This window comes from Branchiostoma belcheri, unplaced genomic scaffold, assembly GCF_001625305.1.
Source record: "Branchiostoma belcheri isolate BF01 breed outbred unplaced genomic scaffold, Haploidv18h27 scaffold4, whole genome shotgun sequence".
In the NCBI taxonomy this organism is placed as follows: Eukaryota; Metazoa; Chordata; class Leptocardii; order Amphioxiformes; family Branchiostomatidae; genus Branchiostoma; species Branchiostoma belcheri.
Genome location: NW_017804020.1, coordinates 4,037,015 through 4,051,908, shown reverse-complemented (window position 1 = coordinate 4,051,908; position 14,894 = coordinate 4,037,015). Strand labels below are relative to the sequence as shown.

At 40.5% G+C, this 14,894-nt stretch overlaps 1 protein-coding gene across 1 annotated transcript in view; it reads left to right on the top strand.

Annotated features, from left to right (window-relative positions):
* Positions 1 to 14,894, top strand: part of LOC109477197 (gamma-aminobutyric acid receptor subunit beta-3-like) — a 48,777-nt gene that overhangs the window by 31,479 nt on the left and 2,404 nt on the right. The window contains exons 6-7 of the mRNA XM_019778267.1: positions 13,176 to 13,328; positions 14,212 to 14,439. Coding sequence (XP_019633826.1) covers positions 13,176 to 13,328; positions 14,212 to 14,439 — 381 coding nt within the window. The remainder of the gene's footprint in view (positions 1 to 13,175; positions 13,329 to 14,211; positions 14,440 to 14,894) is intronic.

The following is a 14,894-nucleotide window of genomic DNA, read 5'->3' as shown; positions in this document are numbered from 1 at the left end:
GTAAGGCCGGCATAGCACATCAACACGTCAGATACCATACAGTAACTCCTCTGCAAAATAGTGGGGTCGAATGGCGTAGTGGCAAAGTGCTCGACTCGGAACCAAGAGGTCCCGGATTCGAGTCATAATATGCCACCGATCTTGCGCCCTCGGGAAAGACACTTAACACGACTTTCCTCACTTCGCTCAGGTGAAAATATGCATTGCATTGTCCGCTGTGTTGGTGGCGTCATTAATATAAGTAAAAACTAGAGAGGCCGACATTTGCTTGGGAGCAAATACAGCATATTTCAGTCCATCTCCCTCCCACGCAAAAGTGGACTATTCCAAACTTACCCCAGTGTAAAACTGGCAAAGATTCTCAAATAAATGAATTATATACAGTAGTAGTAGTAGGTATGTAATTGAGAACAAAGATGCAAGATCAAGCACATTGAATCTCGAAAGCTTTACTAGTCTTATTACAGGTATGCAAATACTAACAATGATGAGATTTGATATATTTTGAAGGTCTTAGGCACATAAAATTGAATGTGTGGGTCATTCCGCATGACTTACGTGCAATGTGACCTCAGGTAACCCGCAATGGAACACGTGTTCCATGGATGGAACCGGCCATTCTTTAGACAGAACATGGAACGGGTACAGCGCTTTTGGCCCTTTTTTTGCTGAAAATAGCCATTAAAGTCCTCCAAATGAGTCATTTGGAAGTGGTGTATGCCAAATATGTGACTGCTATTCTGTAGACACATGTTCAAGGTACCCTTATACCGAATTTCAGATCATTTGGTTGTAAAACCAGGGCTCAGGATCCAAAAATCCATTTTTTGGCGAAAAATGCCCCAAAAACTTCATAAAATTTTTCAAAGGCATGTATCACAAAAATGAAAAAACGCCTGGGGGTATTGGCCCACTCTACCTCCATGCCAAATTTCAAGTCATTTGGCTGAATGATGGCGGAGTTGAATCCCTTTGACTGTTTGGCAGGAGGAGAAGGAGGAGAAGGAGAAGAAGAAACACCAGAGAACACAATATATTTCATCCATAACATGGTATGGACTGAAATATAAAAAAAAACTTCAGTGTGCCGTCACCACGTCTTGTGATAACATGTTAAAATGTAACAAAATAGTATATATATATTCATCTTTCGGTAGTCTTTATTTCAGGTATATTGACCCGTACCAATAAGGAATACGCATATCCAAACAGAATACACATTTCTGGGAAAGTTATTCCAGTGTCGACAGCCTGTATTCAATGTATCCAATTTTGAGTAACAGCCGATAGCCATTTCAATTATTCTGATAGAGATCTCAAATCAACGCGCCGCATTTTATGAATGACTGTGGGCAAAGGAAGGGATACTGCTGGAAAAGTGAATTTGTGTTATGAATTGTAAACATGTCGTCTTTATTCCATCAAGCTCGTCTGGCATTTCGTCTATGTACAACGCTTCACACGCTCTCCATTAAAATCTTGCGGCTTTCATAATTTGTGTATTACATCTACACATACTGTGTGGAAAACTGAGTCGCAAAAAGCACAAAACTAAACACCAACTTAAACCATGTGTCTAACAACATCTTATCAAGTCATGGCAATGTCCGAAAGGCATGTCCTAACTCGGTAGCGCCTTTGTGGGGGATTAATGTGAAAATAGACGGTTAATGGAATTCCTCAGGCAATAAAAGTACTTTGTCGCATTATAAGTCCATTGGCGCTTGTCTGGGATATTAATGCAAATGAGAAAAACAATCAGATCGCCCAAGGTGTAAATTGATGTTAAGAAAATAAGAACTGCACGACAATTGCACATGGTACAAAGTATGGCAACAACTATTGAACAAAGTACAAAAAAAGGGCATAGATAATAAATCCTAACTACTCAAACAACAGGGGCTAGCACAAGTCTGTCTTTGATATAACGTTACAAGTCTGGTGAAAGCTACAGTGACGTAAGAAGGCAATTTGGGAATTATACCTGCATTTTGCCACACCGGCTTATCATTGAATATCGCTTCCGTGAATGACGCATCTCGTCTGCATATGCGTTGTATGTTTTCATGTCACGTGGAGAGATAATCCAAATCAGCTTGTCCTGAGATGCCCCACATACCTTGTTAGGTCGTGACGTGACCAAAATTCATGCATATGCCTGCTGCATGCGATATGAACTATTGGAAACGATGAGATCTATGACGCTCTAAATATGTACCATTAATATAGATTCTGGATTCTTTATTGACTCAACAAAAAGTACAGGGACTTTTGTATGGTCTTTTCTAACAAAGCTAAATTCATGCATGAATAACTTCACACTATGTACAGAATATATGTATGTGGCAAATTACGTACGTAATATATGTCAGCGGCAACAGTAAGGTTTAACTATTCTCTAACATGTAGTCTCCAAGATTTAAACATTCTTTAATGTACTTTCCTATTTGAACATTGTACAAATGACATTGATCAAGTAGTAATGTTGAGGTTTTTAATTAGCGCAACTTTTAAAAACACTGCAAAGACAAGCATATTTTACAGTGAAGGTGCTTCCTATATCGCATATTTACTTTCGTTGCAGATCTAATATATCTTGTGCCATTATGAATAATCACCGGTACCAACTCCGCATGGTGACGAGCTGATTTTGATCTGGCATCAGCAATATCACCCTCTAGCTATTAATTTATCTCACACGGGATATCGAATAAACGTGCAGCTATTAGTGACAACTTTAACGATAATATTGTAAATATGCAACATTTAGGATATCACCCGTGAACTTAAATCGCCTTCCGATGCTGCTTTGTTGGCTCGGTCGTCGTAAACGCTGACACTAAATCGCAAAGACACACTTAGCTGTCTAACACAGTAAAGAGAATCTAGCTAGTGCACCCTGTACTTATTACGGATCTTTTACATCCACATTAGTTAACAATTACTGCCAATCCGGGTTTATCATCGCTGTATGATTCAAAGTTATTGCACAGTATAATCAGCAGTGTAACGTTGGTTGCATCTCATGAAAATAGCAACCAGCTGCAGCATCAATGCTCGAACCCCTGGAAGCCCCAGCCTCGTGTTGTCTATGGCAGTTTTGATTGGAAATGTTGGGGAAGAATGGATGCATTATGATTCCTCTGAAAGCAGCTCAATCACGGGTTTAACCCCCCTCTCTGACCTAATAAGCCGGAACCATTATTGTTTTACTCCCCTTTACGAACCCACCTAACCTCCAGGACCTCAATTATCCGCTGTCGTGGAGCTCGCTGTGGTTTGAAGAGTGACGTTCCTTAAGAAAGTGGAGTTAAACAAAGTCTGGTAAGAGCTTCTCAAACCGAATAACCTCAAACGCAGTCAGGTCAGACAAGATAGAAATTGGCTTTTGGGCGGGCAGATATCAAGAAGGCAGCGCGAGACGGGAATACATAGACGGCGATTCACGGATGTAATGCGTGCAAATTACGATGCGGTACTGCAATCAAGTAGTTAGCAAGAATAGATCAGTTTGAGTACGTGGATGCACGGTTGAACGCACAAAAGATATTAGATGGGGGAGAGGACCAAATGAGTAGTTGGAATTGAATCCACCTTGTGCAACTGTGACTTAAGACCCTAAAACGTCGTTAAACATATTCGCTAGCACTTCTCGTTATAAGTTTGTGGCATCGCTTTTGCGAGTTCAATAGTCGTTCAATTTTCTCTGCCATAGCAGCTTTAAGCAAGCTGGAATACGTAAATCTTTATGACTTACTAGTCTTCCGTCTTTGCCAACTGCAACGAAATGATTTCAAATATATGGTCCATGTATTTCAGCCTTTTGTTAGCTTTAAAGCCATTACTTTATCCCATTGTCACACGTCATAAAACTATATCTCGTTAGCCTATCAAATGCAATATTGCACATAACCATAAAGGATCAGCGATAATTCTACAATAGATAGCTTATTCTAATGTTTCATTTAGATTGGAAATCAAATTTGTGTCTGTCGTGCGGAGCATATATGCGGAATATCAGAATGCAAAGTCACGACTTCTTTGCGTTTGGCTGCGCTTCTTGGAAATGATGATCCCTTTAGTGTCATCAATACCCATTTTATACCCATGCTGCGTTCACCCCTGGAAATGAATACATTTTATATGAGGAGCGACCACAGTTAGGTTACTGCAACAATTTACAGGTGGTTCAACTGGATATATTCGTTCTACCTGTGTGCAGACAAAGATGCAATTAGAAAAAAATAATTTCTAAGTTTCTCCACAAATACCAATGACATTTCGTTTTGTTTCTTGTTTCAGGTAGAATACGTTTTGTCCATACTATCAATAATGGTACTACTTAGCTCATATATACATTTGTATATAGCTGAAAATATCTACAGGATACGCCTACGTATACGGACTGAATATAGTTTTATCGAACATGTCCATGAAGTCAACCGTATCTATGGTGTATCCTATAGCTGGTTACTACATAACTTTACACTGTCAGTTAGCAACATTGACTGGCAGCAAAGTTACTAATTTTTTACCTGCTATGTCCTTGACTAATAAGTTAAAGCTGATGAGTAGGAGATCGCAGACATAGACAAGGGTTGAAATCACTTCCACCTACACGCGAATAACCAGAATTTATGTGACCGTTACGAAATTGCAATCTTTGGCAATATCATGATAGCGGAAGAGCGCTGGCCTGTGAAGCGCGATAACGTTCTGATAACCCAAGTTGCTGAGATTTCCTGTTCGATGTCTCCCCGGAGACCCACAAACTACCAGATGTGTAGACAGGCTCTGGCGTTTCCACCTGGGTACAACTTCAGGCCACACCAATTTAATTTGTTGATTCTCAGATTCGCCTCTTCATTTTTTTTCTGATTTGCAAAAAAAAAATTCTGGTTCTGAATCAACTCAAATATGTTCATTTTTACCCCCAGTTATGAAAAGACCTGTTTTGTTCGCCCTGTCGCTTCTTTTTTTTTTCTGAAAAAATCCTTGATCCAACAAATTCAATTGGTGTGGCCTCACAGGCTATTCGACCGTCTAGCCCTAGACATCTACATCGACTATTTATTGTACCTACAAGATATTCATTGCTTCGAAAAACTAATACTAAATTTATCAATGGCTAATATGCCGAAGTAGTTTCCTGATACCTTCCAATTGGCATAATTTAAAAGCCTGCAATGCAGCTCTCGAATCACTAGACAAGGAGTACTGTACAGGAAATGCTATCATGATATCGCAGTCTCTTATGGTAATATAATGATCGGCTTAATTGCTGAGCTATCGTCAATATTCCAACAAAATTACCATCGTAATCTCTTGACAACAATGGGCTAAGCTCTCCTCTGCATGTGCTAAGATGATTAAGCCGGAATAACGTATTACGATAATTTCGATGAGCAATGCGTCATTTAAATGAAGCGCTCGTGACAGTTATGAAAAGACGTCAGGACTGCAAAGTGCGCACGGCAATATAAGCATCGCAGCAGCAGGGAACAATAGCAGGCGCCTATAGCTGATAGACCGTAGTTCTCTGGCGCCGACCAGACATTGACATGACAACATCTGAGCCGATTGAGGAAAAGTGGAAGTGTCTGCACATAGTAAATACACAATTATGCATCCTGTGTCTCATCAGTGTGTCTGTTACTGTTAAGCAAAGGAAGACTTTTTCCAGGAAGTATGAAAAACCCATTATGCCAGGCTGATGAACCACAATAGGGCGCTAGTGTTACGGATTGCAGATCTATGATACGGCACAAGAATAGACACAAAAGCGCCCTCTAGATCTTTGCTGTTAGGCTGATGTTGTGCAGCGAGGTCTATGTTGGTACCACTTTTTGTTTCAATGTTTTTATTACATTTAATGACACAAAGAAGATGACCACATATTCAAGCTCCATGGCTTTCGGTTCGTGTTGCCATCAAAGAACAAAGAACACTACAAAAGTAGATCAAAACAAATACAGGCATGCAAAGCATAATGATAACAAAAGTAAAATAAGGGCTTACAACGCATAACTGTGGTCATTTATAATATAATGAAATGACAATGAAGCGTTGTATATAGGTAAATTGGAACTAGGAACTCCACGTCAAACTGGTAGGATAAGAAAAAAGATAAGAAAAGTAGGATGAGATAAAAAGATTTATTCGAATCTCCTGGTTTCTTGTATAAATGATTGGACACATTGTAAAAGTTTTGGTGGTATTTGTCTATCTATCTTCTACAATAGCTTTGCATTCATATAGAAATGGTATTTAGCTCATCCCAAACATGTTCAATTTACCATCCCGATAAACTCAACAATAAATGTACAATTATTCATTGCATGGTTCGAATTCGCATGCACATATTATGTCAGTTTCTGATATGAAATGCTTTTCAAAAAGTCTTCAAATGTCAGACCTAAATAGATTTTCATCGGTACATCCCATGCCGCTATATTTGGAGACATAATACAGCCATGAATAAGTTACTGCATCAAATACTTTGAGCATAAGAAGATCAATCTTTCTTGATAAGACATTTTTTAAACGTTATTCATTCTGTGAATGTCCTTGATGTCAAGGAATTTGATTTGGAAATGATAAAAGAAGAGATTTCATTGGTTTTAGGCTGAAGTAGATGGAACTGTTTTTGAGGACATTTTCTCTCGGTACTACCTATAGCCCCTACTCAATCATACTGGCGCTACTCTGAACATTGATGAAGTATATATGCCAACCGATGGGCATAAAGGGAAACATTCAGCACTTTAACCAAGGGTTTAGATTCTTCAATGTCGTGAAGGAATGTCACATTTCATTTGTTACCGCAGACATTAAACTCAATCACATTTCTATATGCTTGACGGTTTCCGGTGCTTTTTCATAACCAATTAGAAGCCACGTCAAGCGAGAAACTGCAACCTCCTTTTAATCTTACAGAAACGTTCTACCATACTTCGTGATCAGCATTAGATGAGTCCACTGATGAAGTTCTTTGAAGGAAAAATTGCAATTTAAAATACACCTTTAAAAAAACAGGCAGAAAGGACACACACACACACAAAACACACACAGAACACACACACTCACATCACACAAACCAGTATACCCAGTATTTTTGACGAACAATTCACCAATTCACCAATGATATCATTACCAGCAGCTGATTACCAGTGTTATAAACTTTTTCCATAGTAAAAACAAAAAAAAAATTATCCTTCTGCGAAGATAGCAGCAACGTCATAGATTTGTTATAAACTATGATATCATATTCTTGTGCAATTTTGTTGTGCCATTCCTTTGCGAGACGAGATAAGAAAAGTACAGAACGCATCTCACAGAGTGGAGTATCTGTCAGGTGAGGTTTCATGACAGATGTCCGGGATTATCTGCCGTTTCCGGTTCATTAGAAGCTTTTGGACACCGATGATTGCATCTCTCTACTTGATATACACATTAGAACACCAGCCGACCTCAGCGGCTACCCCGGCTGCCACCCTTCTTAATACGGAACCCGAGTTTTACATTCCACATCACGACGAGGGTGCAGAATTACTTCAGAGAGAGAAGATTCCTTGAGACCAGGGGTCTCTTCCGACGACGTGGATGGATGATGTCTTCATGGATGAGATGATTTCATCTCGGACAGTTCGTTCTCCTACATTAATCGGCAACACTCCCCCTTATTGCTCTGTCTATGACGGATTGGCTGCACGGTGTGCACTGACTGTTGGACGTCTCTACAATTGGACACAACTGTTTCTACATTAGAGTTCAAAGCTTCGTTTGCTTGACACAAAATGTGAAAATTATTCCCATGTATTTAGAAAAGAGTACAGTTGAGATGGGCACTCAATGCACTTAAAAGAAAATGATATTATATATGAATATATGGTGATGAATATTTAGTACAAAAGCTACATCATCATCGTCGTACACATCAACATTAGTCCAAGAGTTACAGAAAGTATGGAATTTGTCTGTGATATCTTTTCGTCAGCGTTTGTGAGTGATGTCTTTATCCATCTTGTAAAAAAAACTGTCGCAACAGTAGAAAACGTGGCGCGGCAAAGGTAATGGCTTGAACTGGGTAACCCTCAAATGGAGAAGATTGCAATTAATGGCGCTATACTTTCCTCTAAGCCAGCAGGTATATACTTAAAAAAACTTGTTTCCCTTGGCGCAGATCCTCGTAAGGTCTTTGTCTCTTTAAGGAACCATTTTCAGACAGCCCAGCGTGCGCCGTTAATGTCAGGCCACAGAATACTAATCCCGCAGCTACACCGCAGAATGAGTCTTAAAAACGCCAACTCCACAGCGACACGGTGTGAATACCATCTGATCACATAACGGTGTGGTAATCAGTGTCTTTGTGTTGGAGTTAAGCTCAACCTTTTCCAGAAAGATGTAGTGCGGAGTTGCAAATACATCAAGGTTTCCCTACAGGACAGCGTCAAAATCTGTAATTTGCTATGTTAATCCTCTTCCCAGGGAATGGATGTAGACTTGATTTTGTTACTTCATCTAACAGTAAAGTAAAGTACGTAAAGTATCCAATAGTACTCAAAAGGGTCCTTGATAATAAGCCCTTGTCACGAGATGAACTGTTAATAAAATGAACAGCATGTTCAAGAGGGGTAAATCAAAGAAATTGCAAAATTTGAAAATGGTTGTTGGTTGGAAAGTGTACTTGATGGGTATTGTAACTGTGGCAATCTTGCAGCATGTTATAACCTGACTATAAAGTGTACGGCAGAAGCGCAATTCGCGGCGCAGTACTGCTAAAACATGATATCTTTAGTACAATCACATGTAATCTGATGTTTCTTCCGTCAATAATGTCTGTTTCAAGCCGGTATTGTAAAGTACGCATCCGTGCACACGGATCTAATTATTAGGTGTTCCTCTCACATGCCAGTTGAGCTACAAAGTACGACTGTTATCACCTGGCATCATTCTTTCACACTAACTCAGAAAACACCAATCCTCCTGCTAATATCAGCCCAGTACGCGGCAGGCGAGGATTACCAGAAACCGAGCAGTGACCTCGATAAAGTTTGGCACAAAGCCGCCGAGACTGACAAAGTTCTTCTCTTGTTACACAAAGGAGTGAGATAATTACCATTCTCATCCACGGCAGAGTGGGTAGAGGGCAGCCTAATGACCCCGATGGAACTACAAACACCTTCCTGATTAAGGAGCGAGAGAAGATTACTTTTTCACATAGGATTGGATGCCGCAGCCATATAACTGTGCAGCGCTGATGCCATTAATCAGAACTGCGTAGGCTAACATCTAGGGCACTTCTTGAGACTCACAGACCAGGGGAAATAATGCTAGAGTTTTTACGATACTGAGTTTAAGTTTATTGGACACTGCCATAAAATAAGCGGTGCATTCAAACGACGAATCCTAGAAAGGTAAAATAAAATTAATGCTAAAAAGGAAATATAGATATTTTAGTTTTAATTTTTCTGCAGACAAATATGACTCACCTCAATATCATAATTCATGAATGTCTGAACCATTACTTAATTTGACCACAAAGACGATCTTGCCAAAAACCTCGCCATGGATATTCCCTCAAGCAATACTGATATTATGTCGGTGAATGTTAGACATTCAGGTAATAAGATACGCCAAAAACAGTTACTCAAGCAACTGGATCTGATTTTGGAAACGGTCAGACGTTTCAGGTAGCATTCTCAACCTCTCGTAAGTGACACTAAGAGACTGCAGGAGAAATGCAAATAAGTGAAGACAGTTTTTTTTGGAAGTCCAAAAGGAAACACAAGACTCAGTCTTTCTCTTACATTTGTGCAACAGATGGAAGAATGATTTCCATAAATGCAACAGACGTCACGAGAACGTGTAAGGTTGAATAAATGAATGAATAAATGAATGAATGAATGAATGAATGAATGGTTTACTTATTTAAAATGGTACATTGCAGCCATAAGCTGAATTACGTACTATTTACAATGAAGGCACAATAACAATACACATGATGCCTTTAAAAAATAAACATTGTAACATTCAAGGTTGATAGGTTACACTCAGAGGTATTTGTGTATAACGTTAACTTTGCAAGTCTCTATAGTCAGTTTTAAATGCATGAATTTACTGCCTACTGACGGCAATGGGAATTGTCAGGTCATTGAAAATTCTTCAAGAGTTGTTTTATTCCACAAGTTTATGTCTTTCCCTGACCTGTCCAGGTGATGGATAACTTGTGTGTCTTCTGCATTTATCAATCGGGCTCAAGGCATAGCAGCAAATTGTCATGTTGTCAATAAAGCCTCAAGTGTGGGAGCTTTGGATGCGTCTTCCTAATCCTCAGTAATAACCCTAATACATCAAACCTTAGCTTTTAGAGCTCTCTACGGTAACAAAGGCTGATAACGACTGGATGATGGACGTTCCGAGACAATCGGGATGATCCCATGATCAAGCCTGTCTGGTGGGAACCGGTTTGCCGCAGCTCAAACATTTTCTAACCACACTTAACTACTGGCAAGTGGGACAATGTCTTTAGTAGTCCACCGATCCTTGAGTGTGTCCCAGTATAACTGCAGGAACAGGGGTGTATTCCCAATGACAACTCAGTACATACGGAATGTGCTCTCTTGTTGCGTCAACTTGGCAGCTGATGATGCCACCCTGCTTGACGTTATCATGGTTTGCCATTACCAAAAACTGCAGTAAAAGTAAAGTGAAGTGATCGAAGAAACTGAGATTGAGTTTGGATAATGACCTTCCCCCAACATCAATAAAGCACATGCCAGTGCCTTCCGGTACTGAAACATTGTAGGCGGTGACTAGAAAATAAGAAGTACAGACGATACGAGAGACAAGATGGCAAATTGAGTAATAAAGAGACTCTTTTTACACAACCAAGTTTTTTTTATTCAGCCCATGTTTCGGTGACCGTCTGTCACCTACCTCAGGGCAATTCTGACCGGTTCATATTGCACAGCACAGGTGTCACTGCTTTACTCAGTGTCTTACCAACCTGATTGAAACATGCATCGAGAAGATGGCAAATTGCAACTACACGAGTCTCGGATACGGCCTGAACACCATCTTGTTTTACCAAGCTGCACTGGCACGGCTGCTTTACTTTATTTGCAAAATCATGTCCGAAGGCTACTTGCTTTTACAATCAAGGATACAACTCAGTGCACTACAATGATAGAAGACAGACAACAACTGTCTAGAAAAACGTATACTTCTACTACTACGCTAGATATTATGGGGTTCGACTTCTTCTTTGGATGAGTGAGTTTTATGATCTTAGTAGAAACGTAGTCTTTTGGTGATCTTCTAAATGACGAAAGGATGGAGAAATTGTGGTAACTGTCTGAAATAATCTTCTTAACTGTCCTAGGCTAATGAGATGATGATCAGTACTACGTACAAACTGCCTGTTACCGCCGATAACTCGGCCCTGTTTGCCCATCTTCAATCAGAAGGAAGGTCGCCTCTCGCCCGAAAGTGTACGTCCGAAGCCAAAGCCCATTTTCTTAATTGGCATTATTAGTTCGAGGCCACACGATCTCCCTGATAGGAAATAGGAAAAGTACATCCCCAGAGACGAAGTCTGTGCACAGCTTCAGTAAACTCATCTCTAGAAACGCGCGACTGTATCGGGTAATTAGTCGGTTGGAGGGACGTAGTCAAGTAGGCTTGAATGCCAAGGTTATGGTAATGTGCGATTCAATACAATTGTCAACAAAATCACTCCATTGCAGTAGATGAAAATACTTAAGTTGTTCCATGATTGATGAAGATTGTCAATGGCAGCATTCGTATAATATATATATATATATATATATATATATATATATATATATATATATATATATATATATATATATATATATATATAGCCCTTGTTTAAAAAAAATTCCAAAGGTCATAGTTTCCTACGTTTCCATGTCAGACGTAGAAAAGTGTTCCTAGAATTACCCCAAAGGTGATGTCTTTCCCTTTGAAGGCATTCACCTTTTTGACCCATCCAACAAGTGCCTCGGGAAAGTTGACGTGGACATCTAACCTAAGGCTTGGCTGGAAGACATACAAAAAGAGCCGATGTCTATGTAATGTATTTACAAAAAGAGTGGTAGCTTTCACAGGAGGCATTTCCGTCCAAGTTTCCGGCTGCGATGCGCCTCGGAAGGGTTTTCCTTTTAATCTCCCGAACGAAGACCACTTTGTCCATTAGAAACCCAATTCATGGGTAATCTATACTTCATAGGAAAACGCGAGGTCCTGATTGTTGGGTGCACTGGAATGTGTCCAAATGGTAGGCTTAGTACAATTAACAACAGCCCTTACATTTCAGAGCAATGTCCGGATGGCACTGAACAGACGAGGGAAACTTTACCTGATCCATCTACATTAGACACCGGGTTTCCACAAACCGACAGATGGGTGTTTCCCCTGAGCTGAAACAAACCGCATTTTACTTAAATGTGAAGTTTGCAGCTTACATGTAACATGCATTTCCTAACGGGCTATATCTTCTTCCAAAGAAGAAGCCTCAACGTAAATGCTAGATGGTTATCCACTCTCAAATTTACTCGCAAACCGTGGTTTCCATATCTCTAACTATAAGCAGCAAGACTGCTAATATTGTGTCAGACATCCCGAAAAGCTCAAAGGATCTTTGTGTTCCAGGGAGATAGAAAGAGGGAAAGCCGCAATTTCCGCTTTTCGTAATCATTAACATTGAGACTTCACTCTGACACCAAGCTGGCAATGATAGGGATTCACAGCCTCGACTGGCATGTGTAATTTTCATTTAGAAGCATTTAAATGCGTGCATAGGTTTAGCTCAAAGCTTCTAGAATGCTGGTTTGTTGCTGTACTGTACAGTTACTTGTACTGATGTGTTGGGACAAGAGCCAGGACATTCGTTATATACCAACGTAACCACCACAGTGCAGAAGCCGAAGTGTTCGTCTAGCTGTGATAACAACTTTTAGCCCAGAAAACAGCATCAACATTGTTCGGTCTAATTCATTGCTTGCTGGGAGTAAAGGCTTATTAGATATTACCTCCTATATGTTTTCTGTGATCAGCAGATCATATTAGATTATATGGATGCTTCTGAAGAAGTTTGCGGATGAAGTTTGCGAACTGCTACAATTTTGTTGGATGTGATGTGTCCTGTGCAGGGAACTACTGGCGACTGGTCTTCAGCTTCCAACTGTACCGTCAGATCTTCTACTTCATCCTACAGACGTACCTTCCCATGATCCTCCTGGTCATCTTGTCCTGGGTTTCCTTCTGGGTGAACCACGAGTCCGTGCCTGCGAGAGTCACACTAGGTGGGGCATGTTTTTTTGCAACTTTCGGTTTGCCGTGTGAAGAATGTCCAGTGGCTATAGGACACAGGGCAGCTGGCAGAAGCGGCATTGCCTGACGGTGCAATAGTAAAGGGGGTTCATTCCTCAAGCTAACCGACACCTTGCACACGCAGTAAGACATCCGGAGCCGCATAGTTCCCGTTCAGAACTTTTATTCAGCATGTCACCCGACCGGTTTTTGTGTCCAAGATGTCGGTTAGCTTGAGGATGTATCCCCTCTACTACGTAGGTGGGGCATGGCTTTTGTTGCACTTAGAAGAACTTTTCAATCATTTTGCCATAGGCTCTCTATATCCCCCACTCATCCATCAGATCAGATGTAAAGTTCGCTGTCTATATTCATGCCTCTTTATTGCAGAGCAATAAAACTTTCCAGGGTCAGTCTGCATGTGGAAACACTGACTTCTGCTCTACTGCAGCAAATACGTGCGGTTTTAGAACTAATTACTTTTACGTTAGTATACATTCTATATTGCCTGTTGTATAATATAACAGTTGCTAGAGCCCGTGGGCACGAATCTGTAGTATACTATTATGTTGAAAGAAAGGTGACTGCGGTTCGTTGAAGGAAACTGAAAGTTAATTTTCGTACCTGATTTCCATCTATGGCAAAGGAATATGTTTCGTGTTGTCAAAGTAGCTTTATCACACCAAGAATATTGTCATACCGGTTATGCAACTTGCACCATCAGGCAATGCCACTTAAGCTGCCCTGTGTCTAACTGCCACTGGAAACCACCAGTCGAAGCTTTGCCATGGTCTGTTCTTTAGACCTAGTGCCGAGTTTTTCTTTTCAAAATGGCCAACAAAGGTCTTATACAGTATTATATATCTCGTACTTTAGGGATCACAACAGTGCTGACAATGACAACTCTGACATCTGCTGCACGATCTTCACTGCCGAAGATCTCGTACATCAAGGCTATTGACGTGTACATGGTCATGTGTTTCCTCTTCGTCTTCGCGGCACTGCTGGAGTACGCCGCCGTCAACTTTCAGTCCAACCAACGGGCCAGAAGAGAGCGCAAGAAGCTTAGGAAACAAGCGACGGAGGATAAAGACAAGGAGGTTGGTGTCACAACTTTGTCAATGTGTACCTTTAATGCAATACAATCTACGTTGCTTCCTGCAGACACATCATTACCTACGGTTTGTGGAGCTTCACAATTTTAGAGGGTGCCAAATGCCATGCTATGTACCATGACCTTGCTACGTTACTAGATTCAAGTCCCGACATATATTAGAAACATGGCTATATGTCTGCTACAGTAAACAATAAAGGGTTAATGCACTGCCCCGAGTTGTATATGGTGTCATAACTGCATGAGCAGCTGCCATAACCACCGAATAAACCACCGTGTGAGCGAAGCGAACGAGGTGGTTTATGAGGTGGTTATGGCAGCTGCCCATGCAGTTATGACACCATATACAACGAGGAAAAGGCAGTGCATTAAAATTATTATCATATAGCCTATCCAAACTGTCAATCAACACAATTCCTGTTTGAAATACAACAGCTTTAATATA